The sequence below is a fragment of the Muntiacus reevesi genome, chromosome 15 (genome assembly GCF_963930625.1).
Source record: "Muntiacus reevesi chromosome 15, mMunRee1.1, whole genome shotgun sequence".
Taxonomy (NCBI): domain Eukaryota; kingdom Metazoa; phylum Chordata; class Mammalia; order Artiodactyla; family Cervidae; genus Muntiacus; species Muntiacus reevesi.
The window spans coordinates 12733928-12758740 of record NC_089263.1 but is presented as its reverse complement, the minus strand read 5'-3'; the positions used below and the strand labels follow the sequence as shown (position 1 = coordinate 12758740).

General features: G+C 50.2%; 1 protein-coding gene across 2 annotated transcripts in view; it reads right to left on the bottom strand.

The window, feature by feature from the left end:
- RGMA (repulsive guidance molecule BMP co-receptor a) overlaps window positions 1-24662 on the bottom strand; it is a 48977-nt gene extending 24315 nt beyond the window's left edge. The window contains exons 1-2 of one of the 2 annotated variants that reach the window (XM_065906686.1): window positions 24523-24662; window positions 3662-3777 (exon numbers count right to left, since the gene is read on the bottom strand). In XM_065906686.1, coding sequence (XP_065762758.1) covers window positions 3662-3777; window positions 24523-24536 — 130 coding nt within the window. In that variant the 5' untranslated portion in view covers window positions 24537-24662. Of the gene's footprint in view, window positions 1-3661; window positions 3778-4597; window positions 4693-24522 lie in introns of those variants that run through there. The other variant, XM_065906685.1, reaches the window with a different exon arrangement.
- Window positions 24663-24813: the final 151 nt, after the last annotated feature.

Below are 24813 nucleotides of genomic sequence, written 5' to 3'. Positions count from 1 at the left end.
CTTTACATCCCACCCTACCTGGGAGCCAGGCCTCTGCCCTGCAGATCCCCTGGCATGTCACACACCAGCCTGCAGGCTGACGCTACTGTCCATCTGGCTCTGGCAATGGGACTCATTACAGTCTCTCCCTCTGGGACACATTGTCTCCCTACTGGGAGGACAATGATGTGATAAGCGGGTTGACTTGCTTGCACATTTTTGAATGGCAGCTCTCAGATAAATGTTCTCAACTCTAGAATGGCATGGATGTCCTTGGATACTGCACAGGGCCTGGGTCTGTGCAAGCCTTAGTTCCCCCATGAGGATTCATTTCTAAAACAACTGCAGTTTAAAAGGAAAAGGAAAGACAGGAGGAAACATGAAAGGCCCAGGGCAATAATTTTTAGAACATCGATCCTCACAGTTGAGTACAGACTGCATGTTCCACTCCCAGAGCATCAGCTTCAGTCAGTTCCTAACATGTCCCGGGGGAGGCTGGTGCTGCTGGTCCAAGGACCACACTTTGAGAACCACCGGAGCTGGAGGACAGCATCCCTATGTAGCCAAAGGGAAGCGTGCCAACATATCTACAACATATGACTTTGATGAGTTCCTCTTGGAAATCTGTTTTATTAAGTCAAGGTGGTTTCAAAGTTTTAAAAAGTTATCTATTAATTGTCTTTTGAAGTGGATGTTATTAGTGGCAGACTCTCCTAAGAAGCCTTTCTTGGCCTCCCGCCATGCGCCCCCCCTCCCAACCAGACGTGGCCACCCTGTCCCTTGGCTGAAAGTGCAGCATCATGCCCAGGACACCCTGATGACCCGAGGGACACGGAAGGGCCCTGGTCCTTCCACCAGGCCTCGGAGGTGGACGCCAGCCTTGCTCAGATGAGGGCCCCCCATGCGGTCCCTGTGTCAGGACCGCAGGAGATGTGTCATGCATGCTGAGAACATGTCAGCACTCTCAAAAGACACAAGCCCTCTCAGTCTAGCAAGAGGTTAAGGCATCTTTCTCCACATAACTATGTCCAATTTAATTTGCACTCCTATGGGTTTACTCCTGGACGCCATTCAAGTCGACTAGCACGGAACAAGTCTATGCTTTCATGCGGCTGTTCCAGCGGATTCCACCTGTCTTTAGAGCGAGAGGCTGGCACACAGGGCCCCTGACTGTCTCCAGAGCTTTCTTTTCTTTTTTCTCAAACGCCCACCCCACTCCCACCAGACCCGCAGGTTCTCTGACTTTATCCCCAAGCAGCCCCTCTGCCGACAGGTCAGGAATTCGATAGTCCATCTCTTTGTGGTGGAAATGATCCATTTCGCCTCTTAAGAGCCTCTCTTCTTGACCCAGGATTCCGGAGCCCACACGTTCTCAGAGCCCCCCAGTGTATCCTGTGCGGGCATACTGGAAGCTCAGTTTTCAGCAAGGTGGGCAATTTTGACTAAATGCGCCTGTCAAGGCCTCAAATTAGAAGAAACATTAGCCAGTTGGCATGACAGTGCAACAGCTATCTGCTCTATCTGCCAGGGTTTAGTTACCAGCCTTGAAGCCAAAAAGAAATGGGCTTCTTGGAAACAAGTGATGGAATTCGGGCTGTGAATTATATAACCCACCAGCTTTCCTCAGACTATGGGGGAGACGTTTCAAGTTTTCTAAGATGGAGAAACGAAAACAGCAAATCCCCCCACCACCCTGCCAGCTCCTTCCTACCTCTGAGTACCTCCTGTCAGCCTTTCCTTTCCTCTCCCTCCAGCCCAAGAAGCTAACAAGTGCTGCCGCTTTAAGGGCGGGAAGGTGTTGTTTTAAGGGCCTCTAAGCCCCCCTTCTTAATTTCAGCTCCAAGCTGAGATCACATCCCCCATGGCAGCCAAGGGACAAAAGCCATTTATCAGCCTATCTGATAAAACCTCCAATGGGCTGGATCTTTATCTGAACCAAATCGAGATGCACACGCACTGCAAACTCCTGCTTCTCCAAAAGGAGGGATTTCTTCTCTTTTTGAAAGAAGGGGGTCACTTCAAATTTTATTTTCCTAGTTCTTGGGAGGGAACCAAATCAGCCAGACCCTCCTATGGGGGAAGGCAGAGGGGGTGGAAGGGTGGAAACTGCCTTCAAAAAAAAAAAAGAAAAGGGGAAGAGGAGGAGGACTCCCTGCTGCCTGACCTGGTGTGGAGGTTGTAATATTCCACGGGGAGGGTGCACCGGGTGGGTCCAAGCTCTTTGAGGCATTGACACCCTCCATCCTGTCTTTGGCCGGGGCCTCCCCAATGGAATCCTGGACTACGAGCAGATTGCGGCTCACCCGGGACGCCCTTGGGGCGCGCGGGGCCGGGTGGGTTCCGGGGAGGGGGGTCCCCCGCCCCGAAGCAGGGCTGGGGCGGGAAGGTAAACGGATCCTTTCTCCCTTACCGCTGCGGCACGGTCCTCCCACCGGGAGCCCCAACTTGCAGCCAGGCCGGGTCCGGACTGCCCAGTTCTGCCAGTTCCTGAAACCCAGTTGGCTGAGGAGCAAAACAAAACAACCCAATCCCCGGTCTAACTCAAGTCCTTTCTTGTAAAGCTCGGGAGAGCGCGGGGGCTGCGGATTCGTTCCGGCTGTGGAGCGAAGCAAGCTCTCAGTTTTGCAAAAAGACACCTCGGAACCCCGCAGCACAATGGAAGAGGCCGGGAAATCCCGCCTTGCATCGGGGACCATTTGGTCCGTGACGTTGGGTTTATTTGTATTTTTTTTTTAGCAAGGGGAAAATGGATATAAAGGGTTTAACTGGCGTTTCCAGGCTGTGAGTAGCATATGGCAAAAATGGAATAAAAACTTTAATGAAACATTATAAAGAAAACAGACCCGGGATTTATGTTTCGTGCCTTCCCCCTCCCCCCGAAAGGGGAAAAAAAAAAAAAAAAGTAAAGAAACTGGAGCGTTTGGGAAGGAACAAATGCTTCTCTGTGGAGTTGGTCTCCCTTCCCCCAACAAAAACAAGAGGTCCCGGCTCGGAGGAATTTGAAAGCAGCGATCTGCCAAAAACATTGTGAAAAACTATGGGGGATTCATTGGAAACAGATGGGCTTTTTCAGCTTTAATTCTGAAATTCTCTCCCTTTCTGACACAATAAAAATAAACAGGGGGCGACGCGGGATGTTATCACACAGGAACAGGGGGCCGGCGGTGCCCAGTCCGTGGGCTTCCCCGCGTGGGCAAGCCCGTGGGGGCGGGACGCGGTCCCGCGGGAGGGGGCGGTCCGGGGCTCGGCCGGGACCTCAGGGGCGCCCCGGCTCCACCCCTGGGCACCGGACAGGTCTGCAAACTGCGGGACGAGAAGCTAGAGAAAGTGCCCCCCGGATCCGAGTCCGTGCCACCCTTTCTCCCCCTTCTCCGGGGCCCCCAAGTGGAGCGTCCCGGGTACCCCCTTTTCTGGGAAGTTGGGAGACGTCCCCGGCGCCTGCGATCTCCCCCCTGGCTCTTTCTCATTTCAGCCCGAGTGGGTCCCACCCCCACCCCCAGGTCCCCACGCGCATCCATCTCGCCTTCGGCTGGACGCGGGAGAAACAAAGACGCGTGGAAACGCGAGGCGGGGGCCCGAGGGCGCCCGGCGAGCCTGCGCTCCGACTTGCCCGCAGACCTGTGGCCCGGCGCCGCGAGGAGACTCGGGGAGCGGCCGTCCCCGGGCTGGGGCAGTGCCTTACCTGCGGGGAAGCTGCAGAGGAGGAAGGCGAGGGTCGGCCAGAATCCCAGGGCTGGACGTCCTGCCCCTCTCCCCATACCCATCCATCCAGCTCGGCCTGTTACCACTAGCCTCTCCCTGGAAGAAGAGTTCAGGAGAAAAAGAAGAAGCAGATAAATCACGCTGCCGAGAAAGGGCGGCCTCGCTCCGCCGGCGGGAGCTGCGAGCCGGGAGGCTCGGTCCACCTCGGCCGCGGGCGCCCGGCGCGCCCCCCCGCCCCGCGCGCCCCTCCCTCGCCGGCCATCGCCCGGCTCCCCGCCAATGTCGGCGCGGCCCCGCGGCCCCCGCCGCCGCGCGGCACGCCCCCTCGAGCTCGGGTTTCAGCGCGGCCGGCGGGGGGCGGGCGGAGAGGAGCTGGGCGGGGACCGCGCCGCGGCGCTGGCCTCGGGGACCCGGGGAAGCCGGGGACTGTGGGCGCGCCGCGGCGCCCCTAACCCCGCGGATGTACAACCGGGAAAGGCCCCGACCCCCCGAGACGGCCGAGGCCCGCAGGGTGCAAGGACGGCCGCGCGGCGCCCCCCCGCCCCCATCTTCCCTACAAGTGGCCAAGCTAAGTAGAAACTGAGCTTCAAAAAAAAAAAAAACAAGAAAACCACCACCCAGGACCCCTTTACAACCAGACCGCAGTCCCAAAGTCGCCACTGATAACCCGGGCTCTTCTCTCGCTCCAATGTGTCCCGGGTGCAGGAGGCTGGAGGATCCACCTCGGATGTGTCCGGGGTGGGGCGGGGTGGCCCTCCGGATCTCTCACCCCCCACCCCGTGGCCCCCGGGCTGGGGGCCCCCGAGCCCAAGGGAGGCGGCGGGTGGCGACCCCCGCCTCCCACCCGTCCCCCCACCCCGAGGCGTGGATGCGGCGGTCCCCCGTGCGCAGGGCCCGGACTCCGGGGCAAGGCCACCTAGGCGGCTCCTGGGAGGGCATCAGGGTGGTGACTTCCCTTAACTCGGTCACTTATTTTTCCAGGAGTAAAATGTCTCCTCCTCAAGATTCCCGAGGCCTCGCAGCTGTCTTGCGGCTGTTGGGCTATTTAAGAGCGACTGGCAGGGTCCCCTGAGAAAGGCCTTTTGGATGGAACACAAATAGGCCGGAGCAAGTGGTTTTAGTCAAACCCCTCCCTCTTTCGGGGACCCCCTCACCTCACTTGCAAGCCTACTCATCTGGTTCTTTGAAAAAGACTTCTGAGTTTTTATCCCACTCCGATGTTTCCCTTAAGCTCTGCGGCAGTCGGTCACTCGCTGTGGGCCGCGGAGGCCGCAGGGCTGGGTCTGCCTTCGGGATGCTGCCGGCCTCCCTGGGAGTGGAGCTCGGGCGGAGAAAGCTCTGGGCTCGGGGAAGAGGACCCAAGGTCTGTGTGCAGCCGGAAGCAGTCAAACTGCTGAAGCTGGCTTCCACAAAACAAGTAGGAAAGGCGACTAACACCTCAAGCAGCCAGGCCACCCGGCAAAAGCGAGCCGTTGTCTCCTCAGGGGAAAATGCCGTGATGGCCACTGCTGGCCTTGACAATCTGGAGTGCCACCATACTTCCCTCAGACATTTGGGTCTCAGTCCAACAGGCTCTGTCTAATTATCATTAACCCCTCTCCCCTCAAAAAAAAGGGGGGGATTTATTTTAAGCCCCTGTTGGTAAAATGCAAGAGGTTCCTCCGAGGAAAGGCCACCATCTCAAAATCCAGGTCTCGGATTGCATTCCTCTCAGGCTTGGCCCGACCAGCAGCCAGACCCACAGTTTGTTCTCTAGAATCGCAGGAGGGCCCCAGCACAGTGAGGCGGGCCCAGAACCAGACCGCACAGAGACACCTTTGAGGTCCACCAATTAACACCCTCTGCTAGATCCTGCTTTTCACAAGTTAGTTCTAAAGCTTCTTGCTAATGAGAGAGAGAAAGCGTCTATTAGCATTCCCAGCAGCCCCACCCCCACACAGCTGCAGCATCTCCAGGTCAGAGAATGGGATTGGGTGACCCCGCAGGGAGGCTGAGAAGGAGGCCTGCGAGCAGGCCCTTCAGGCACTGTCCTTGCCCAAGAGTGGGGCCTCTGGCTGCAGGACTTTTTAGTTTATGGACCTTAAGGTCTCTGTTTGCAGGACTTTGAGCCTTTACACTTCAGTGTCTTCATCTAAGGGGCAGGCTGATAATATTGTCACCCCAAGACTACAATTGAATACAAACGTACTTTGGAGATGTTGTGGGTTCCATTCCAGGCTACCGCAACAAAGCAACTGAGCAAGTCACATGAATTTTTTTTGCTTCCCAAGGCATATCAAAGTTGTTTACACTATGTTGCACTCTGTTAAGTATGCAATTGTATTATGTCAAAAAGACAACATGTATACCAGGTGGCGCTAGTGGTAAAGAACCTGCCTGCCAATGCAGGAGATGTAAAAGATGCAGGTTTGATCCCTGGGTCGGGAAGATCCCCTGGGGGAGGGCATGGCAACCCACTCCAGTATTCTTGCCTGCAGAATCCCATGGACAGAGCAGCCTGGCGGGCTACAGTCCACGGGGTCGAAATGAGTCAGACACAACTGAAGTGACTCAGCGCTAGCAGTGGGATACGGAGGTGGGAGGGAGGGTCAGGAGGGGGAACACATGTGCACCCGTGGCTGATTCATGTGAATGCATGGCAAAAACCACCACAATATTGTAAAGTAATTAACCTCCAATGAAAAAAAAAGAAAACAAAAATACTTTGCTGCTAAAAAATGCTAACCATCAAGTGAGCCTTCAGTGAGTCAGGAATCTTTTTGCAAGAGTCACATCAAAGATCACTGATCACCTAACAAATATAACAGGAAAGAAAAAGGTTGAAGGACTGAGAGAATTACCAAAATGAGACGCAGAGACACAAAGTCTGTGAGGCAAATGCTGTTGGAAAAAAATGACATTGATAAACTTACTGGATGCAGGGTGGCCAAAGACCTTCAATTTGTTTTAAAGAAAGCAGTATCTGCGCAGAGCAGTACTACGAGGTGTGCCTGTAGAACCTGGGAGGGACACTGGGCCGTGGACGCGCCCCAGCATTCCTGCTGGGGCCTGGCCGCCCTCTGGGGAGGAGACCCAATTCCTACAGCATAAGGGCATCATCTGGGCAGGGGCACAAAGGGCTTCCTTCTCACAGCAGAGATGTGTGAGGCTGGATTTGGACATCGTAAAAGTAGAGATTTGGCTTTCACACAGCTAAGACTATGAAGAGAAACCCAGCCACAAATAGAGCAATATGGGGTTGTGTTGACCTTGAGGAATCTGTCTATACTGGCCAAACCAACCAGCTTATTACTGACAACTCCCCGGCTCTCTGCAAAAATAAAAAATTCTTGAAATGTTGGGTTTGGGAACTCAGCACTCCATTTGCCATAGAAATTCACCTAACTCCGCGTGTAGCTGACTTAAGACTAACAGCTCTCGTTACCTTCTGATCACTTCTGCATTTTCCCTGGAGACTTTGTCATGCTTTGGCTCCCTTTCCCTCAGTCCTGGCTGTGGAGGTGCCCGCACTGAACCACCATCCCTCGTCTCTCCCTTTCCACCTTGGGGGGGGGGGGCGGTGGTGGTGCTGTGTGATGAAGGGGCAGAGGGCTTCTGGAAAGCAAGGTCTACATAAGGTTGATGCCCTCCCAGGGGCAGGGACTTCTGGCTTCCCCAGCCTCTGGGGTATGAACAGGCGTGTTCTCAAGTCCACGGCTTGAGTCATCGGTCAATAAATACATATTTAGGACTAGTGCATGCTAGTCCCTGGGGGACGAAGAAATCAATAAGACAACTCCTGTCTGCTGAACTGCTGGTAGAAATAGATATTAGAGGAAGATGAGGGGGAAAAGCAGAGGTCAGAAGTGAACAGCTGACCACCTGGGGAACGCTTGACCCAAAATTTTGCGAGGTGTCTTTGTAGATTCATTTTCACTAAGAATGATAGTAATAGGGGCTTCCCTGGTGGCTCAGTGGTAAATAATCCGCCTGCCAGTGCAGGAGACACAGGTTCGATCCTTGATTTGAGAAGATCCCACATGCCTCAGAACAATTTTAAGCCTGTGAGCCACAACGACTGAGCCTACGCTCTAGAGCCTGTGCTCTGCAAAGAGAGGCTGCTGCAGTGAGAGGCCTGTGCACCGCTACTAGAGAGCAGCCCCTGCTCGCCACAACCAGAGAAGAGGCTGTGCAGCAGCAAGACCCAGCGCAGCCAAATAAATAAATACAATTTGGAAAAGAATGATAATAATGGCTTATGCTTCAATGTGCTCTCACATTATGTCAGGTGCCGGCTAAGTGCGTTCCATTTCTAGACACTTTAAGCTAAGGTAGTTTCCATTATTATCCCCATTTTGCAGATGAGGAAACTGAGGCTGGGTGAACTTAAGTACTCACCCAATTACCAGCTAATAAACTGCAGAGCCAAGCACACCAAACCCCATCCCTGACATGCAGTATGTGTCTTTCACGCCAATGATGCAAGTCCACACTGGGCTTAAAGTCAAGGCGAGACAGATAAACTTAACAATCTCTTTCAAGAAGGAATAACAGACTCTGACAGGGAGGCACAGAACATAGACGCTGGGGGCCTCCAGCCCAGACTAGGGTGCAAAGTGGGAAGTTTTCCCAGTGTGGGTGTGCGCCAGGGGAAGATGGTGGGCAAGGGAGGAGGCACAGGGCAGGGCTTCCAGGTAGAAGGAACACCAAAGATACCATTTACCAAGGTGTGGCTTGTCTGAGGAGCTGGAAGATCTTGATGATGGCTATAGGAGAAAGAGGTGAGGCTACAGAGACAGCAAGAGCCTGGGAAAGCCTCTGCAAGGCCAGCACACGCTCTGCTAGGGTGTGCATCTTTAGAACTCGGGAGCCCCACCCAAAGCCTCCTGAAGAAGAGGGATTTACTCCTTTGGGAGACCATCTCAGGGGACTTAACAACAATACAGATGCCCAGGTGCCACTTAGGGCTTTCCAGGTGGTGCTAGTGGTAAAGAATCCGCCTGCCAAAGCAGGAAGACTTAGGAGACGCAGGTTTTGATCCCCGGGCTGGGAAGATCCCCTGGAGGAGGGAATGGCAACCCACTCCAGTATTCTTGCCTGGAGAATCCCATGGATAGAGCAGCCTGGCAGGCTACAGTCCATAGAGTGGCAAAGAGTCGGACACAACTGAAGTGACTTAGCAGGCAGGCACCACTTGGAGCATCTGAATTTGAATCTCAGGAGGTAGAGCCTTGGGTTTCCGTATTTTTAATGAGCTCTCCCAGGTGACAAATGTGTAGGGACTTGTAGGTTTTAAGCTCTGTCACCCTCCATCAACCTTGGGTGCATGTAAGACCCAGGTTGAGTCAATCAGTTCATCCTCTTGGACTTGAAGTCCAGGCAAGACAGAGAACCCAATGATTGCTTTCACTAAAGCCAGAGACTGGCACGTGACCCAGGCTGACCAATCAGAACCTGTCCTGAGACTGTTACCATGAAGAAGTGCCTGGTTCTGATCTCTGATTCCTCCGTGGGATGGATCTGGGGGGAGTAATCTAACAGGAAGGCGAGTGTTGAAGAGTGCTGTGGGTTGAAGCTGTGTCTGCAGAGTTGGCATATATATATATATATATATATGTATATATATAATTATTAAAGTTGAACTGTGTCTGGTGAGCTTTTCAAGGACTGATGGAAATTTTCAGGGCTAACCATCCCCATGCCACTCTCTAGCCTGTGATTCTCCCTGAAGCTTCATCTTAGCTCCTCGGAGCCACCCAAGAGCCTGTTCCAGCTATGGGAGCCAGCAAAGTCCTAGTTTTGCTCAAACTGGTTTGACTTTGGGTCTTCTCACATCTAGGCAAATTTCCGACCAATCAGGAGAAAGCTAAGGTCCAATACTGGTCCCAGGAAGTATTTTTGCCATCGTCAGAAGTGCAGGGATGTGTTGTCAGTTCGGCTCAGTCACTCAGTCGTGTCCGACTCTTTGTGACCCCATGAACTGCAGCACGCCAGGCCTCCCTGTCCTTCACCAACTCCCAGAGCTTACTCAAACTCATGTCCATCAAGTCGGTGATGCCATCCAACCATCTCATCCTCTGTCATCCCCTTCTCCTCCTGCCTTCAATCTTTTCATCGTCTTTTCCAAGGAGTCAGTTCTTTGCAACAGGTGGCCAAAGTATTGGAGTTTCAGCTTCAGCATCAGTCCTTCCAATGGACACCCAGGACTGATCTCTTTTAGGATGGACTGGTTGGATCTCCTTGCAGTCCAAGGGACTCTCAAGAGTCTTCTCCAACATCACAGTTCAAAAGCATCAATTCTTTATTGCTCAACTTTCTTTATAGTCCAACTCTCACATCCATACATGACTACTGGAAAAACCATAGTTTTGACTAGACGTTCCTTTGTTGGCAAAGTAATGTCTCTGCTTTTTAATATGCTGTGTAGGTTGGTCATAGCTTTTCTTCCAAGGAGCAAGCACCTTTTAATTTCATGGCTGCAGTGATTTTGGAGTCCAAGAAAATAAGGTCTGTCACTGTTTCCATTGTTGTGTTGTCAATGGCTCTTAATCCATCGGACTTCCAGGTGGCACTAGTGGTAATGGATCTGCCTGTCAATGCAGAAGATGCAGGAAATGCAAGAGATGAGGGTTAGATCTCCGGGTCAGAAAGATCCCCTGGAGTGGGAAATGGCACTCATTTTTTTTTTTTTTTTGGCTGGAAAAACTCACTCACTGGCAAAATTTCTTGAGCCTCCTCCACTCCTCACATTTGAAAAATTTTTCCCTGTACCACGTTTAGAGGAACTCAGTTGTTTATTGGGACCCAATCCTCTTTTGTAATCATCCCTCAAATTCCTCTTTTTTAAAAAATTATTTTTAATTGGAGGATAACTACTTTATAATATTGTGTTGGTTTCTGCCATACATCAACATGAATTGGCCATGGATGTACATAGGTCCCCTCCGTCTTGAACCTCCCTCTCACCTCCCACCCCATGCCACCCCTCTAGGGTGTCACAGAACACCAGATTTAAGTTCCCTGCATCATATAGCTCAAATTCCTCTTTCAGACTTCAAGGGCTACACTGAGTCTGGCCATCTCAGGTTTGATAAACCAGAGCTGCTCAATCTCTGCGTAACCTTTAAAGTTTTATAGACTTTGATCATATCACCTTTCTAGCTTCATCTTTCCACGCTGATGTCCTTCAAGAATAAAGCACTCAGCTTCTTGGGAAAGCCTTCTGTTTGGGCGATTACTCACCTTCATACAGTTCTGAGATATTTTCCTCTAGGAGAAGGTCATAAAACTGCCAGGTTTGGGTAGAGCCCAGGGAGAGCACTATTTTTGGCTTATTGTCCAATACCATTTCTGAACACTTGGTCCTGCATGGCCTTTAGCAAACAAACATTTTGCAAAGACCCTCAAGAGTCTTTGGGAGCTATAAACAGCCTGGACACAGTTCGTTATTTTTGTAATTTGGATTATGTTTTCCTAAATGCATTGGATGAGACTTGCCCCTATGAAAGCTTAATATGCATCTTCTTGTAAACTCATAAACTGGTCCTGCAGTTAATCACCATTTGTTTGCCATCTCTCCACAGAGTCTGGAACCATTTCATCTGCAGGCCTGGAATCATTCATTCCTCCAGATGATCTATGGACATTTAAACAAAGTCTGGGAGCACTGGCAGTCCTTGGGGATCCCCACTGTTTATAATTCTTCATTTAGAAAAGTACCTGTTTATCATATTTTTTGTTTCCTATCTCTAAGGACAATTCCGATCCATGGTGATTTCCCTCTGCATTCTGGAGGAACTTACTATTGGAAATGACCTTTGGGGTGGAACTTTGTCAGAAGGAATTTTGAACGTCTAAACATAATTCTTCCCTGTGTTTCTCCAGGCCTATTTCTACCTCCTCAAGGAATGCTAATAGATGATTGGTCCAGTTTCATGTTCTCTTTTCAGAAAGTGTGTTGTGCTTTGGCCAGTTAATTAGGACTTTACAAAGTGCCTGCTGACACTACTTTTTTAGCATCTATTCCCCCAAAGTGACTATTAAATGTGACCCTTCCTGAATGGGTGGGCTTCCTCTGTGGGCAGGAGGCCCGGCATGTACGCCCTTGGGCGAGGGCCAGTGTGGAAGGAAAGTTGCCTTTTTTGGCCACCGAGATATGACTGCCATCTTTAATTGCCACTTCTCCCTTTCCTCCAGATGGTCCCAGGGTAGAGGGCCACAGGCTTTCCTTGACCTGCTTGTTTCCATGATGACTTAGGAAATCTCCCTGCTTCTCTTCTTCCAAAGTATGGCTTTCACTGTCCTTACTCTGGCATGAAGAAACCTCTTTACCGTTGATTCTGGGAAGCCTTTCAGTGCGTTCCCATTTTGGCTTATCTTGTTGGGTTTTTTGGTTTTTTCCTTTGCTGCAGACTTCTTTTCTCTCTGTGCACACTGCTTTCTCGGTTCTGAGCTCTGTCCCTTACCCCGAGGGACGCTTATTCTTACTAATTAAAACATGCAGGTTTTTTTTTTTTTTTTTACAATATTTTAATGGATTTTTGAAACACACCTTTCCCTGATATTCCAATGGCTCTCTTTAGAAACTGAATAAATATTTCACTTTCTCTTTGAAACCTCTCAATGGATTTAAAACACATTAGCAGATTTTATTTGCTCTTGGCCATATCTTTTGTGCCTGATGGCTTAGATGGTGAAGAATCCACTTACAGTGCAGGAGACCCTGGTTTGATCTCTGGGTTGGGAAGATGCCCCAGAGGAGGGAATGGCAACCCACTCCAGTCTTCTTGCCTGGAGAATCCCATGGACAGAGGAGCCTGGTGGGCTACGGTCCATGGGGTCACAAAGAGTTGGACATGACTGAGCCACTAATACCCTTCACATGTCTTTTAATGTCTATGATCAGGTTAGTAAGATCCCTCCACCGCTACAAGGTAGATTCTTTTAATCAGTTTTTCTGTTTCATCCATTCAACAAACATTCACTGAGTACTCGGGTCTGAGCGGGTTTTGGGGGTTCTCAGATGAGCAGCAGGCAGTTTTGCACCCCCCTCCTGGAACCCCAGGGGGGCAGTCAGAAGTGGAGATGAAGAATTCTAGTTCTGAGGACACTTGAGAGTGGTGTTTGTGTGGTGTCTCAGGAGTCCCATCTTTATTTCCCATTCGGTTGCCACAAGTCAACTTGGGACTTAACAAGGCTGGGGGGCCTTTCAGAACTGGGGTCTCTGTCAGTAGCTTCTTTAAGGAACTGGACCACTGACGGCAGAGCAAGATGTCATTAGCACCATCTATGGTGACAGCTGCATCACTATTGGCCTCAAGACTGGAACACCATCTGTCAAAATTCCACCTTCTGGACAAACCACATCAGACTGCCCCGTGGGGTGGCATCCCTGCTCAGGGGTCCACTTCCGAGGACCAGGTTGGCATGGGACATCTGTGTGGAGTGTCTGCCCCAGAACCTTCCAGAAGCACACCCCTGCTGGTAGACATGTGCATATTCATGGTGCTGGAATGATATAAAAGGGATTTTTTTTTTTTTAAAGAAAACACAGAGACAGCAAATTTCCTGGACTTTCTGTTTCCTTCAATCTAACATCAAATTTATTTCAAGAAATTGAAACAGTATTATACACACGTTAAAAAAAATCAATTTCCTGTTAAATGAAATCAGTTCACTATCCCTGGAGGTCATGACTATTTACAGTTTCATGTGTATCTTTCTAGATATTTCCGTATGCATATAAGCACACGTAAAATCAATCAAGCAATCGATTTCTCTAGCTAGCTAGCTATCATTTTACCAAAAAGTATTAGCAAGCCCCCAGTTGCTCACTCCCCAATGGGTATTTCCGATTTCATTCTGTCTCTCAGTGAAATAGCCCTGTAAGTCCCTCCACTCATGGCAGGAGCTGAAGACACTAAGAACTGGGTTCCCCAGCCAAAGGGGATATATGTCCACAGAGAGAGATTTAAATATAAAACAGTTCATGTGAACAAAGAAGCAGACTCAGATTTACAGAGAACTGACTAAGGTACTTGTGGGGAGAGGGGAGTGGGGAGGGGCACTGTAGGGGTGAGGAATTAAGAGATACAAATTATTAAGTATAAAAGAAACTTCAAGGATATGTTGTATAACATGGGAGATACAGCCAATATTCTGTAATAACCATAGATGGAGAATAATGGAGAATAACTTGTACAAATTGTGAATCCCTCTATTATGCACCTGTAACATATAATATTGTACACCAGCTATGTTGCTATTGTTGTTTGGTTGCCCAGTTCTGTCTGACTCTTTGGGACCCCATGGACTGTAGCACGCCAGGCCTCCCTGTCCCTCACCATCTCTCAAAGTTTGCCCAAACTCATGTCCATTGCATCAGTGATGAGCTTGTTGTGTGCATCAGGTGACCAAAATACTGGAGCTTCAGCGTCAGCATCAGTTATCAGTCTCCTTCCAATGAGTATTCAGGGTTGATTTCTTTTAAGATTGACTGGTTTGAGCTCCTTTCTGTTCAAGGGACTTTCAGAAGTCTTCTCCAGCACCACAGTTTGAAGACATCAGTTCTTCGGTGCTCAGCCTTCTTTATGGTCCAGCTCTCACAACTGTACGTGACCACCGGAAAAACCATAGCCTTGACTATATGGGCCTTTGTTGGCAGAGTCAGCTATACCCCACTTAAAAAATAAATGAAATCCACGTGAGGGATGCCAATTGCCTTTAAAAAATTACATCCTCTTTCTCCTGGACTTAATTCCCACTTTCAAAAACACGTATTCTGTCTTCTCTCGTCTGTAAGTTAGTAAATCCACATTTACCCCAACTTACACGGTAGAAGGTAAGTAACCGAGTCAGGTCATCCCGCTGGCTGAGTGGCAGAGTGGGGTTTGGGCAGGTCTGGGTGACTCCCAGCCGTCACCTGCCACCTCTCATGTGCTCACTGGCTCCTTCCCAGGCACAGAGATGTTGGGTTTTCTGTCTGTCTACTGACCGTTGTCCATCTATTAATATGTGCTCATCTTCTTACTCAGGACAGAAGGAAGGATTCCCTTTGAGATCCCCCAGTCTCGTCGGAGGCCTTCAGATGATCTACTAACAGTTTCTGGGGTCTCATTTCCATAATGTAAGCCCCTCCTTCCATCTATTTGTACCTCTCCTTCTTGACCGCTGAGACTCTCAGTAAGCTCCTGGAGTGGCTTCATTCATTCTTTTGCTACATCTTCCCTTTCTCCCTAGATGGGATTATCCACTAGTATATAGGTGGAGTTTCATTTATGAAAGTCTTCCTCACTTTCCTCTCCAGTTCTTGTCCATGACTCTAGCACACACCTACCAGCTGGTCTGCAGCTGCCAATTCTGCCTGCAAAGGTCAGTATGGAGGGATAGCATTTGTGAATCGCTTACTTGTCAGGGTTGAGGTTGAGAATTTTAATTAATTAATTAATTTTTCTTTTTTTGGCGGCAGGGTGCAGCATGCAGGATCTTAGTTTCCTGAGACTAGGGATCGAACCTGCGCCCCCTGCAGTGGAAGTGCGGAGTCTTAACCACTGGACTGCCAGGGAAGTCCGAGATTGAGTTTTTAGACACTGAAGTGGATATGGAGAAAGAGAGAGACCGGGGGTTTGGGACAGTTCTACGTCTAGCTGTGTGGCCCCTGTCCCATCCTATCTCTGGATATCTCTGGATCCGCAGCTTCTCAATCTACAGAATCATGACCTGGGTGTCCCATGCCCCTGGGGGTGGTGTCTCCCAGCTTCACAGTCTGGTGTCTCTAGGGATTCAGTGACCAGGTGTTAGCTCTGTAACTAAATGGCCTTGCCCACACCTGAGTCCGAGGAGCCACTCTCGGGCCCCATCTGGACCATTTCTGGGTTCCCCCAAGCGAAATGTTGATGAGCAAGTAGGAAATGTTATTTGAAAAGTGACATTTCTATGTTTTAGTGCCAGCATGAAATTCTTCGGCAATCATTCCCAGCAATACGACCGTATACCTGAAACCACACCTTGAAAACACTTAGTAACCTCGTTTTAAAACAACTTTTGGGTGCCTATACTAAGATGCCCCAGGTTCCTACAATGGAGAACAGACCACCCAGCATGTTCCTCTTCACATTCCAGTAAGTTCTTGGGAGAAGAACCAGCTTGGACCCATTTATCCACCAAATGGCAACTGTTTCAACTGACAGTGCGTCTGCATCTCTCCCAACCAGCAGAAGGCCACGGTATTTGGATTAATGAACAAGTTGGTGCCAAGCACAAATACCATAGGCATTTAGCAATAGGAACAGATAACCAAGTTATTCATCAAATTCAAAACTGTTTAGAATGGCTAATGCAAAGCTGAAATAAAGAAGATCCCCAGCTGATGGGCGGTGGGGAAGGGTGCCAATCCAGGACAAAACCAATGTATTGCTTTATGTGACATTCTCTCTACTACCATGGTTTTCTTTTTTTAATTTGTTGGAGGCTGAGGGAATGTCTTCACTTTTACATTAGAGAGTCAGTACAGCATGCTGGCCAAGAACATAAAGTCTGAACAGATACTCTAAACCTCAGTTATCCCATCTGAAAAATGGGGATATACTTTGGCTGCCTCATAGGGTTATTGTGAAGATTAAATGAGTTAACACAGTAATAGACCACTTAGAACAGATGCTAGGAATAGAGTAAGTGTTGATAAGTAATTGCCAATGTTAGTCTTATATTACCAATAAGAACCATTGTTTTGATTGTAACAAAGTATCTACTATACACTGGAGCCTTTGGATGAGTGGGAACTGTTGGAAAATCCGCAGAATTCCCCCAACGACCTTTAGTTTTTAAATTAAAAAATTACTTTTTATATAATTTTTAAAGGTCACACTCCATTTACAACTATTACAAAATATTGGCTCTATTTCTCATGTTGCACAAATACATCCTTACAGCCTATCTCACACCCAGGGGTTTGTATCTCCCACTCCCCCACCCGCACTGACAACCACAGGTTTGTTCTCTATACCTGTGAGTCAGCTTCCTCTTATTTTGTTATATTCACTGGTCTGTTGTATTGTTAAACTTCCACATACAAGTGGTATCATACAGTATTTGTCTTTCTCTGTCTGACTTACTTCATTTAGCATAATGCCCTCCAAGTCTATCCATATTGCTGCAAATGAGGCTTTGACATCTTGGCAATTCTAAGTAATGCTGCTATGACTATTGGGGTACATGTATCTTTTTGAATTAGTGCCCAAGGACTTTTAGATAACCTTGACCTCCAGGTGGGTTCTAAGTGCATTATCAGTTATACTCAAGTTTTGTTGAGCAACCACTCTAAGAAAAAGTCTCCCACATAGCTGTAGGGTCATCTCAACAATGTGATGGACACAGCTGTTTCAAAATGAGGAGACCGAGACTCGGGGAGATTAAGTGATTTGTCCAAGGTCTCTGAGAATATAAATGGCAGGGAGAGGCTCAAACCCAGGTCCTGTGGTGTCAAGTCCCGTGTATTTCCCACCAAATCACAGCTACTTCTCATTTTCACCAGGGCTTACTTTTTCCTGTTAGTCAAATACTATGCTCCATATATATAAAGATGGCTCATGATTAGAGATGTGAATATGTTTAGAGATATACTGTTTTCCATAAACAAACAAAAATATTAAAATGTTTTAAGAAAACAAAAAATTTCCCAAACCATCTCTCCTACTCTATCCCCATAAAAACTTAGGAAGCTGAAATAAAGATTTTTTTTCCCTTTCTTTTGGGTATTTTTAGGTCAAGTTTTCATAGAGTTTTCACAGAGCACTTACCTGGGCTTAGCTCAGTTGCTAAGTGTGTCTGATTCTTTGAGACCCTTTGGACTGTTGCCCGCCAGGCTCCTCTGTCCATGGAATTCTCCAGGCAAGAAGACTGGAGTGGGTTGCTATGTCCTCCTCCAGGGGATCTTCCCTGACCCAGGGATTGAACCCTCATCTCCTGCATTGGCAGGAGAGTTCTTTACCACTTGAGCCACTTGGGAAGCCAACAGCCTCTGAGTGACAGGTAAATATTACACAACAATATGTTTAGGGAACGCTAGTTACAATATAATTCATTGCAGTCCCTTCAGACTTCAAGCCATTCAGAGCCTGTCTTAAATTCAAAATCAGATGGGCTTCCACCCCTAGAGACTGGTCACTGACCCAGAAAGGGAAGATTTGAGCACCTTCTTGGTTTGGTTTGGGTGTCATCTTGGCTTGGGTTTGCTTTACCCTCATTGACTCTTGGCCCAGGTGTGTATATGTGGGGAGCTGTACGTTCCCTAGCAATGCACCCCTGAAGTCAGCAGACTCTGCCAGTAGCATCTATTTGCTCATGAAGAAACCAGATGCTTGGAGTTGAGGAATCTCCTTTCTCAAAATGCTCTCAGCAGAGAAAAATCAAAGCAATGTAAAACCTCACTGCATGGAAGAGCGTCGCATCAAGCTTTTCGTTACCATATGACCTTGAGATACCCAAGGACACAAAACCGAGGATAGTAAGGGGAGCACTTTGAAATCGGTATTCAGAAATTTGACTTTCAAACTATTTTAGCTGTACCAACTCATGTAAAACAACATAAACTCCCATAAACTCCTTGTTCTGTGGCAGAAATGACCTACCAGACCTAGCAGTGAGGGATTATTAGCAAGTCTGGACCTGTGAGGGAAGTGATCATGGACCTCCTCACGTCTACAGGTGATCCAGTCCTCAAGCTCTACGGTTCCAATTTTTAAATTTGGGCCACACCACGAAGGTTGCCGGATCTCAGTTCCTCAACCAGGGATTGAACCTGGACCACAGCACTGAAAATGCCAAATGCTAACTGCAAGACACCAGGGAACTCCTATCAGCTGTATTTCTTTGTGCTTGCATAAATGGAAGCCCATCTGAGAAAAGTTGTACTAAAAATCAATTTATTATTTATATTTTACTTCTTTTCCATAAATGATGTTAAATTAAATGTGGCTCAGACGGTAAAGAATCCACCTGCAATACGGGAGACCTGGGTTCGATCCCTGGGTTGGGAAGATCCCCTGGAGGAGGGCATGGCAACCCACTCCAGTATCCACGCCTGGAGAATGCCATGGACGGAGGAGCCTGGTGGGCTGCAGTCCATGGGGCCGCAAAGGGTCAGACACGACTGAGCGACTGAGCATAGCACAGCATGCAAATGAAAGTCATGTACCCAAACTTCCAAACAAGCATGAATTCTTTTTCTCTTCAAGGTGCCCATTGTTTTGAGGAAAGCTGGCAGCTGTTACAATGCTGTGGATGGAACGTGCCTTTCCACGTGGCTCTGCGCGAGGCTCTGTCAAACCCCCACTCTGACGCGGGTGCACCCACTCTCGTCCAGAAGGGACGTCACGGTTCACCTGTGAACCACGGGACAAACTGCAAGAAGGACGTGGGCCGCTCACAGGTCCTGCAGGAAGGGCCTGGTGTACCTCAGGGGCCACACAGGGAGGCCAAGGGCGAACAGAGAGACCCGACTCGGGGCACACGCCTTTAGGAGCCGTGGGTAGAGGCTGCCGGGGTTCCTTGACCTAAGGCCAGATTGGTCAATTCAAACTAAAAATGTGGGCTTCCGCTGAGCCTGAAGCGGGTCTCAGCTAAGGGGGCACAAGCTGAGAGGAGAGACTGTGGATCCTTCTCCTGGGGAGAAGGAGAGACTGTGGGTTATGATCCCTGGCTGCTTTCTAGGGCGTGCGCTTGCACAAGGGGGCTGGTGTCAATTTAAGCTCCCCACAGCCCTCCTGGCCAAACAAAATGGATGCGGAGGCAGCGATACCACGAGGATCAGTTCAGTTCAGTTCAGTCGCTCAGTCATGTCTGACTCTTTGTGACCCCATGAATGGCAGCACACCAGGCCTCCCTGTCCATCATCAACTCCCAAAGTTTACCCAAACTTATGTCCATCGAGTCGGTGATGCCATTCAGCCATCTCATCCTCTGTCATCCCCTTCTCCTCCTGCCCCCAATCCCTCCCAGCATGAGGGTCTTTTCCAATGAGTCAGCTCTTTGTATGAGGTGGCCAAAGTATTGGAGTTTCAGTTTCAGCATCAGTCCTTCCAATGGGGTGGCTTAGCTAAACCCTCAGCAGCCCAGTGGATTTGTTCTTGTGCATGTAGGTGTGCTCAGTTGCTCAGTCATGTCCCACTCTTTGCAACTCCAGGGATCGCAGCTCACCAGGTTCCTCTGTCCATGGGATTCTCCAGGCAAGAATACTGGAGTGGGTTACCTTGCCCTCCCCCAGGGGATCATCCCGACCCAGGGATTGAACTGGAGTCTCTTTTGTCTCCTGCATTGACAGGTGGGTTCTTTACCACTAGCGCCACCTGGGAAGCCCAAAAGATGCCCTGCTGCTGCTGCTGCTAAGTCACTTCAGTCGTGTCCGACTCTGTGCGGCCCCATAGACGGCAGCCCACCAGGCTCCGCCGCCCCTGGGATTCTCCAGGCAAGAACACTGGAGTGGGTTGCCATTTCCTTCTCCAATGTGTGAAAGTGAAAAGTGAAAGTGAAGTCGGTCAGTCGTGTCCGACTCTTCCCGACCCCATGGACTGCCCCCTACCAGGCTCCTCCGTCCATGGGATTTTCCAGGCAAGAGTACTGGAGTGGGGTGCCATTGCCTTCTCCAAAAAGATGCCCTAGTAAGATAGAAATCAACAAGCTTTAGGGCTCTGCTCATCTCTATGCTCATCTCTGCTATGTGTCCTGTGAAGGACACAGAATCTAAAAGACTTAGCTGTGTTTTACCAGATTGTTGACAGAATCTTTTGTTTTCAAGTTTCTGCCAGATTTTCAGACTCTGACAAACCCAGGATCCTGATTCCTGAAAGCTCTCCATCTTGGAGTGCTGCTTTAAACAAAACAATCGAAAAAGGAAAAGCAAACTCAACTGGCAATTTTATCATAGTTTTCTGCATAAACAGTGTCTGCAGCACTTTCATTCTTTACTGTAGTAAATCTGGATATAATAATTTTATAAGGTATGTACACGCATTTATGTTTTTCAAGTAGCAGTGACTTTTAATCTTTTGGTGGTGGTGGTTTAGTTGTTAAGTCGTGTCCAACTCTTGCAACTCCATGGACAGGAGCCCACCAGGCTCCTCTGTCCATGGGATTTTCCAGGCAAGAATACTGGAGTGGGTTGTCATTTCCTTCTCCAAAATGGTTGCAGAATTGATGGAAACTGTTAGCCATTCAGTCATGTCCGACTCTCTGCAACCCTGTGGACTGTAGCCCCCCAGGCTCCTCTGTCCATGGAATTCTCCAGGCAAGAATACTGGAGTGGGCAGTCATTCCCTTCTCCAGGGGATCTTGCCAACCCAGGGATCAAACCTGAGTCTCTCACATTGTGGGCAGATTCTTTACCCTCTAAGCCGCAGAGACAAATTCTTAAATCTTTCAAAGGGGGCTATAACAGATATTTGCATTTGGCCTTTTTTTCCCAATTTCTGCCCAAATCACAACATTTCTTTTTCTTCCAGCCCTTAGAATTATAAAGTTTCATACCTCAGTAGGCATTCTTGCCTCCTTATCCTTAGGCTCTAATGTGATACAGCACTTTCTCCTTATGGGTCAGATCTGGCTAAGAAATTGTCATCCTAAAAGATGCTCATTTTTTCACCAAGGAAACTGACTTCTGACCAACTTTGCCTGCACACTTGGGCAAGGCAGTCCTTAATTTTTTCCATCGTCCTGTTCATCACTCTTCAGAGCAATGTTGCTAAAGGAAGGGAGGCTGAAACTGTACTGTCGCTCAGTCAGAATGAGGAAAGGAGAGACCCGTCATCTGAAAGGCCTGATCTCCCCTCTTCAAGTTAAGTCTCTGTTAAGTTTGTTCAATGAATAAACAATGAATGTTGCTTGAAAAGCAAAGCCGTTCTCCTTGAGAGCCACAGGGACACTGCAGACACTTAAAAGTTGTCTTGGAATGTTATAAGTCAAATTCTAGAACAGTGATCTTTAAGGAGGGGTGCCCTTTCGTTTCAGGGAACAGATGCCAATAAGCCTGCACTTTGTCTGTTTAGGATCAGTTTCATTTGGGTATATCCTGCCTCTCTTCGTGGGTGGCAGGCTTTGGGAGAGAGTATCCCTTTAAGACATGACTTAATTTGGGGACCATACTTGGAAAAGCAAGTGCTTGAGTTTAATTTGTTTGGTAGCAAGGCTGAAGGAAAAAAGCCCAGTAAACTTGCAGAAAACCTTGGCCACACCTCTCCACCTCTCTGGGCAACAGTTTTGAGAAGTGGAAATCCCAGAACCTCTTCCTGACCGCTTCCCTAGAAGCAGCGAGCATCACTGTGAGAGTGACTTGAAACAGCGCCCCCCTCCCCGTCCCGGTGTTAGGAACGCTCAGTACCTAATCATTTTATTTCACATCTCCTCATCTAAGGATTCCTTTATCTGGCCCCTACAGGCTGGTTTAAAAGCCAAGTCAAGGGGTGTGTGAACTAGGGGCTTCTCATCCTCCACTGTGTATTATTACACACGCTGGAGAAGGATTGAATCAGGCCTCAGAGAGGCCTGGAAGGAGAGAAAGCAGACAGAGGTTCCCTAGCGAAGGTCACAGAAGCCTTCTTTGAATAAGACGCCTCGTTACGGCAAGGCCCTTTCTGTCCTAAATCTAGTTATTAAATAAATACCCTCAAAGGGAGACACAGTTTGTGACAGCGTGGGGAGTGAGCGGAGAAGCCACCTCTCATTTGGAAAGTCTGTTCGGAGCATAAGCGCCAGTCTACCACCTGGGAAGGAAAGGACAGAAGCCGGGTTATTGAAAAAAGGCAGCTGGGGACCTCCCTCACCACCTCCGCAGCTCAGAGGCTCTCAGGGGGCAAGGACCCTCCCCACAAGGAGAGCACCACACCGCTCTGCAAGGAGCCGGCGACCCTTCAGGACAGGGAGAGTCCAGCTCATTGCTAACATCATCTGGGCTGGAAGGTGGGAGCAGAAACCAGGCTCCGAGAGACCGCGGAGCCCGCCTGGCCCTGGGTGCCCCACCCACAGCCTTTGTCCGCTGGGTTTGCCATCCAACAAAGTCTGCCCAGTTGCTAACTGGGGATCACGTCCCCTATAAAGGAGGCCTGCTTGTTGCCTGCCCTGGAAGTGCAACAGCAGGAAGTCTCTGCGCAAAAAAAAAAAAAAAAGCCATTTTCGTATATTATACCTCTCTTGGACGGATTTGTGCCAGCCTCTTTTTCAATTCTCCTTCAGCTGCCCTCCAGAGCACAGCCCATCTCTTTTCTAGGGGAGTCAGGGCTCAAGACTCCCCTGACAAATCACTCCTGTCTGTGATGCACAGGAGAAGAGCTCAGTCCCGGCACAGGTTTTGCCAATTTTTGCGACACGTGTCCAGAGAACAGGCGCTGGCTCACCGCTGGTAACCCTCTAGGTTATGTTTGTGCTGTGTGTGCTCAGTCGCTAAGTCATGTCCCACGTTTTGCGACCCCATGGACTGTATCCCATGGGATTGTCCAGGCAAGAATACTGGAGTGGGTTGCCATGTGTCCTCCTCCAGGCGATCTTCCCCACCCAGGGATGGAACTCATGTCTCAGTGCGTCTCCAGCATTGGCAGGTGGCTTCTTTACTACTGAGCCACCCGGGAAGCCCTATGCTTGTGAGAGAGGACCCTAAAGCCAGAAGAAGGTGACGGATCTTCTCCAGGTGAAAGCCTGCCACTCAGTGCGACCTGCAATTCTGACCCGTGAGCTGGGCGCGCGGAGCTCTGTCGTCGCTGCGCTTCAGCTCAGCAGGAAGGTAAATAAATACAGCGGGGAAAACTCGTCCCTGGGTTAGTTCCTGCCTCCCAGAGAGACGCCCCGCGTCTCCCACTTTGAGAACATCCAACTTCGAGGCCTAAAAGAAACGCGCGGCTCATCATTTCCGCTAGATGGCGCAATGTCCCTTAATCCGTCCGCAAGACACCCGATTTATAAAAATAAATACAATCCGACGCCTTCCGAAACCACACCACATAATAGTAGCTCGCGGGCGCCCATCAAAAAAAAAAAAAAAAAAAAAAAATCTAAATCTGGGGGAATTGACTCTACGTCCGAGCAAATCCAACGCAATCACATTAACAGGCTGCAATCAAGAACTGCACGGGGGCGCCCCCCTCATCGCCCTCCCCCTGGGTACACCTGTTCCCCCTCCCCAGCGCTTTCCCCGGGATGGGCCACGGCTCGCGTCACGCGCGGAGTCTTCGCTGCGCGGAGCCCGCCGGGTCCACCTGTCCGCTTAGGAACACCAGGGGCCCCCGGGGTCCTACCCCTTAAGCACTCAGCCCAAGCCCCTCATCTTCCTGCGCACCTGCCCTCCCAGGCGAGGGACCGCTCGGACCCGAACCCACACAGAGCGCAGCGTCGACGCCCCCTCTAACTAGGCAGCTTGGCGCAGGGCAGGGGGACGCGGCCCGGGCGAGTCTGGCCAGTGAAGGCTCACGGCGGGACGGCCCGGTGGCCCGCTCGGTCCCAGGCCCCGCGGGCCGATCGGAACGGCCGCCCGAGGAGGAGGTGGCCGCGCGGGAGAATCGGAGCTCCCGGCACGCGCACAGTGGTACAGACGGTCGCCGGGTGTGCCCAACCGCGCGCGCTGCGGGCTGCCGGGGGAGAGCATTTTAGGGGAAAAAAATTACAAATACCAAACCACAAAAACTTTACTGCTGCCAAGAGCTCAAGCGATCGAGGCGCAGCAAAGCTCCAAATCTGGGCAAGATGAAAGCAAGATGAGACGCAGGGTTGGGGGGGCGAGGGGTTCGGTGGGAACCAAAGCGGTGCAGTGGCCCGGGCAAGTGGCGGCGGCGGCGCCTCCGGGCTGTCAGAGCCGGGTCGGTCCCGCTCCCGGCGCGCGCTTACCTTGGCGGCTGCATGAGCCCCTGCAGCCCGCGGGGGGTGGCGCTGGCCGGGCGGCGGGCGAAGAGGGGGTGCCGGGGCGCCGCTCTCGGCCCCGGGGCAAGGTGGGAGGGGCTCGGCAGGCGCTGGTCCCCGCCACCCCGGCCGGCTCAGCAGCGGCCCGGGGCGCGCCGCCTGCTCCCGGGCTGCATGCTTGCGAGCGCCTGGAGGAGCCGGCCCGAGAGCGAACGGCGAGTGCTTCCCCAGCCCAGAGGCTCGGGAGGCGCAGCCCGCGCTCCGGAGACAACTGCCGAG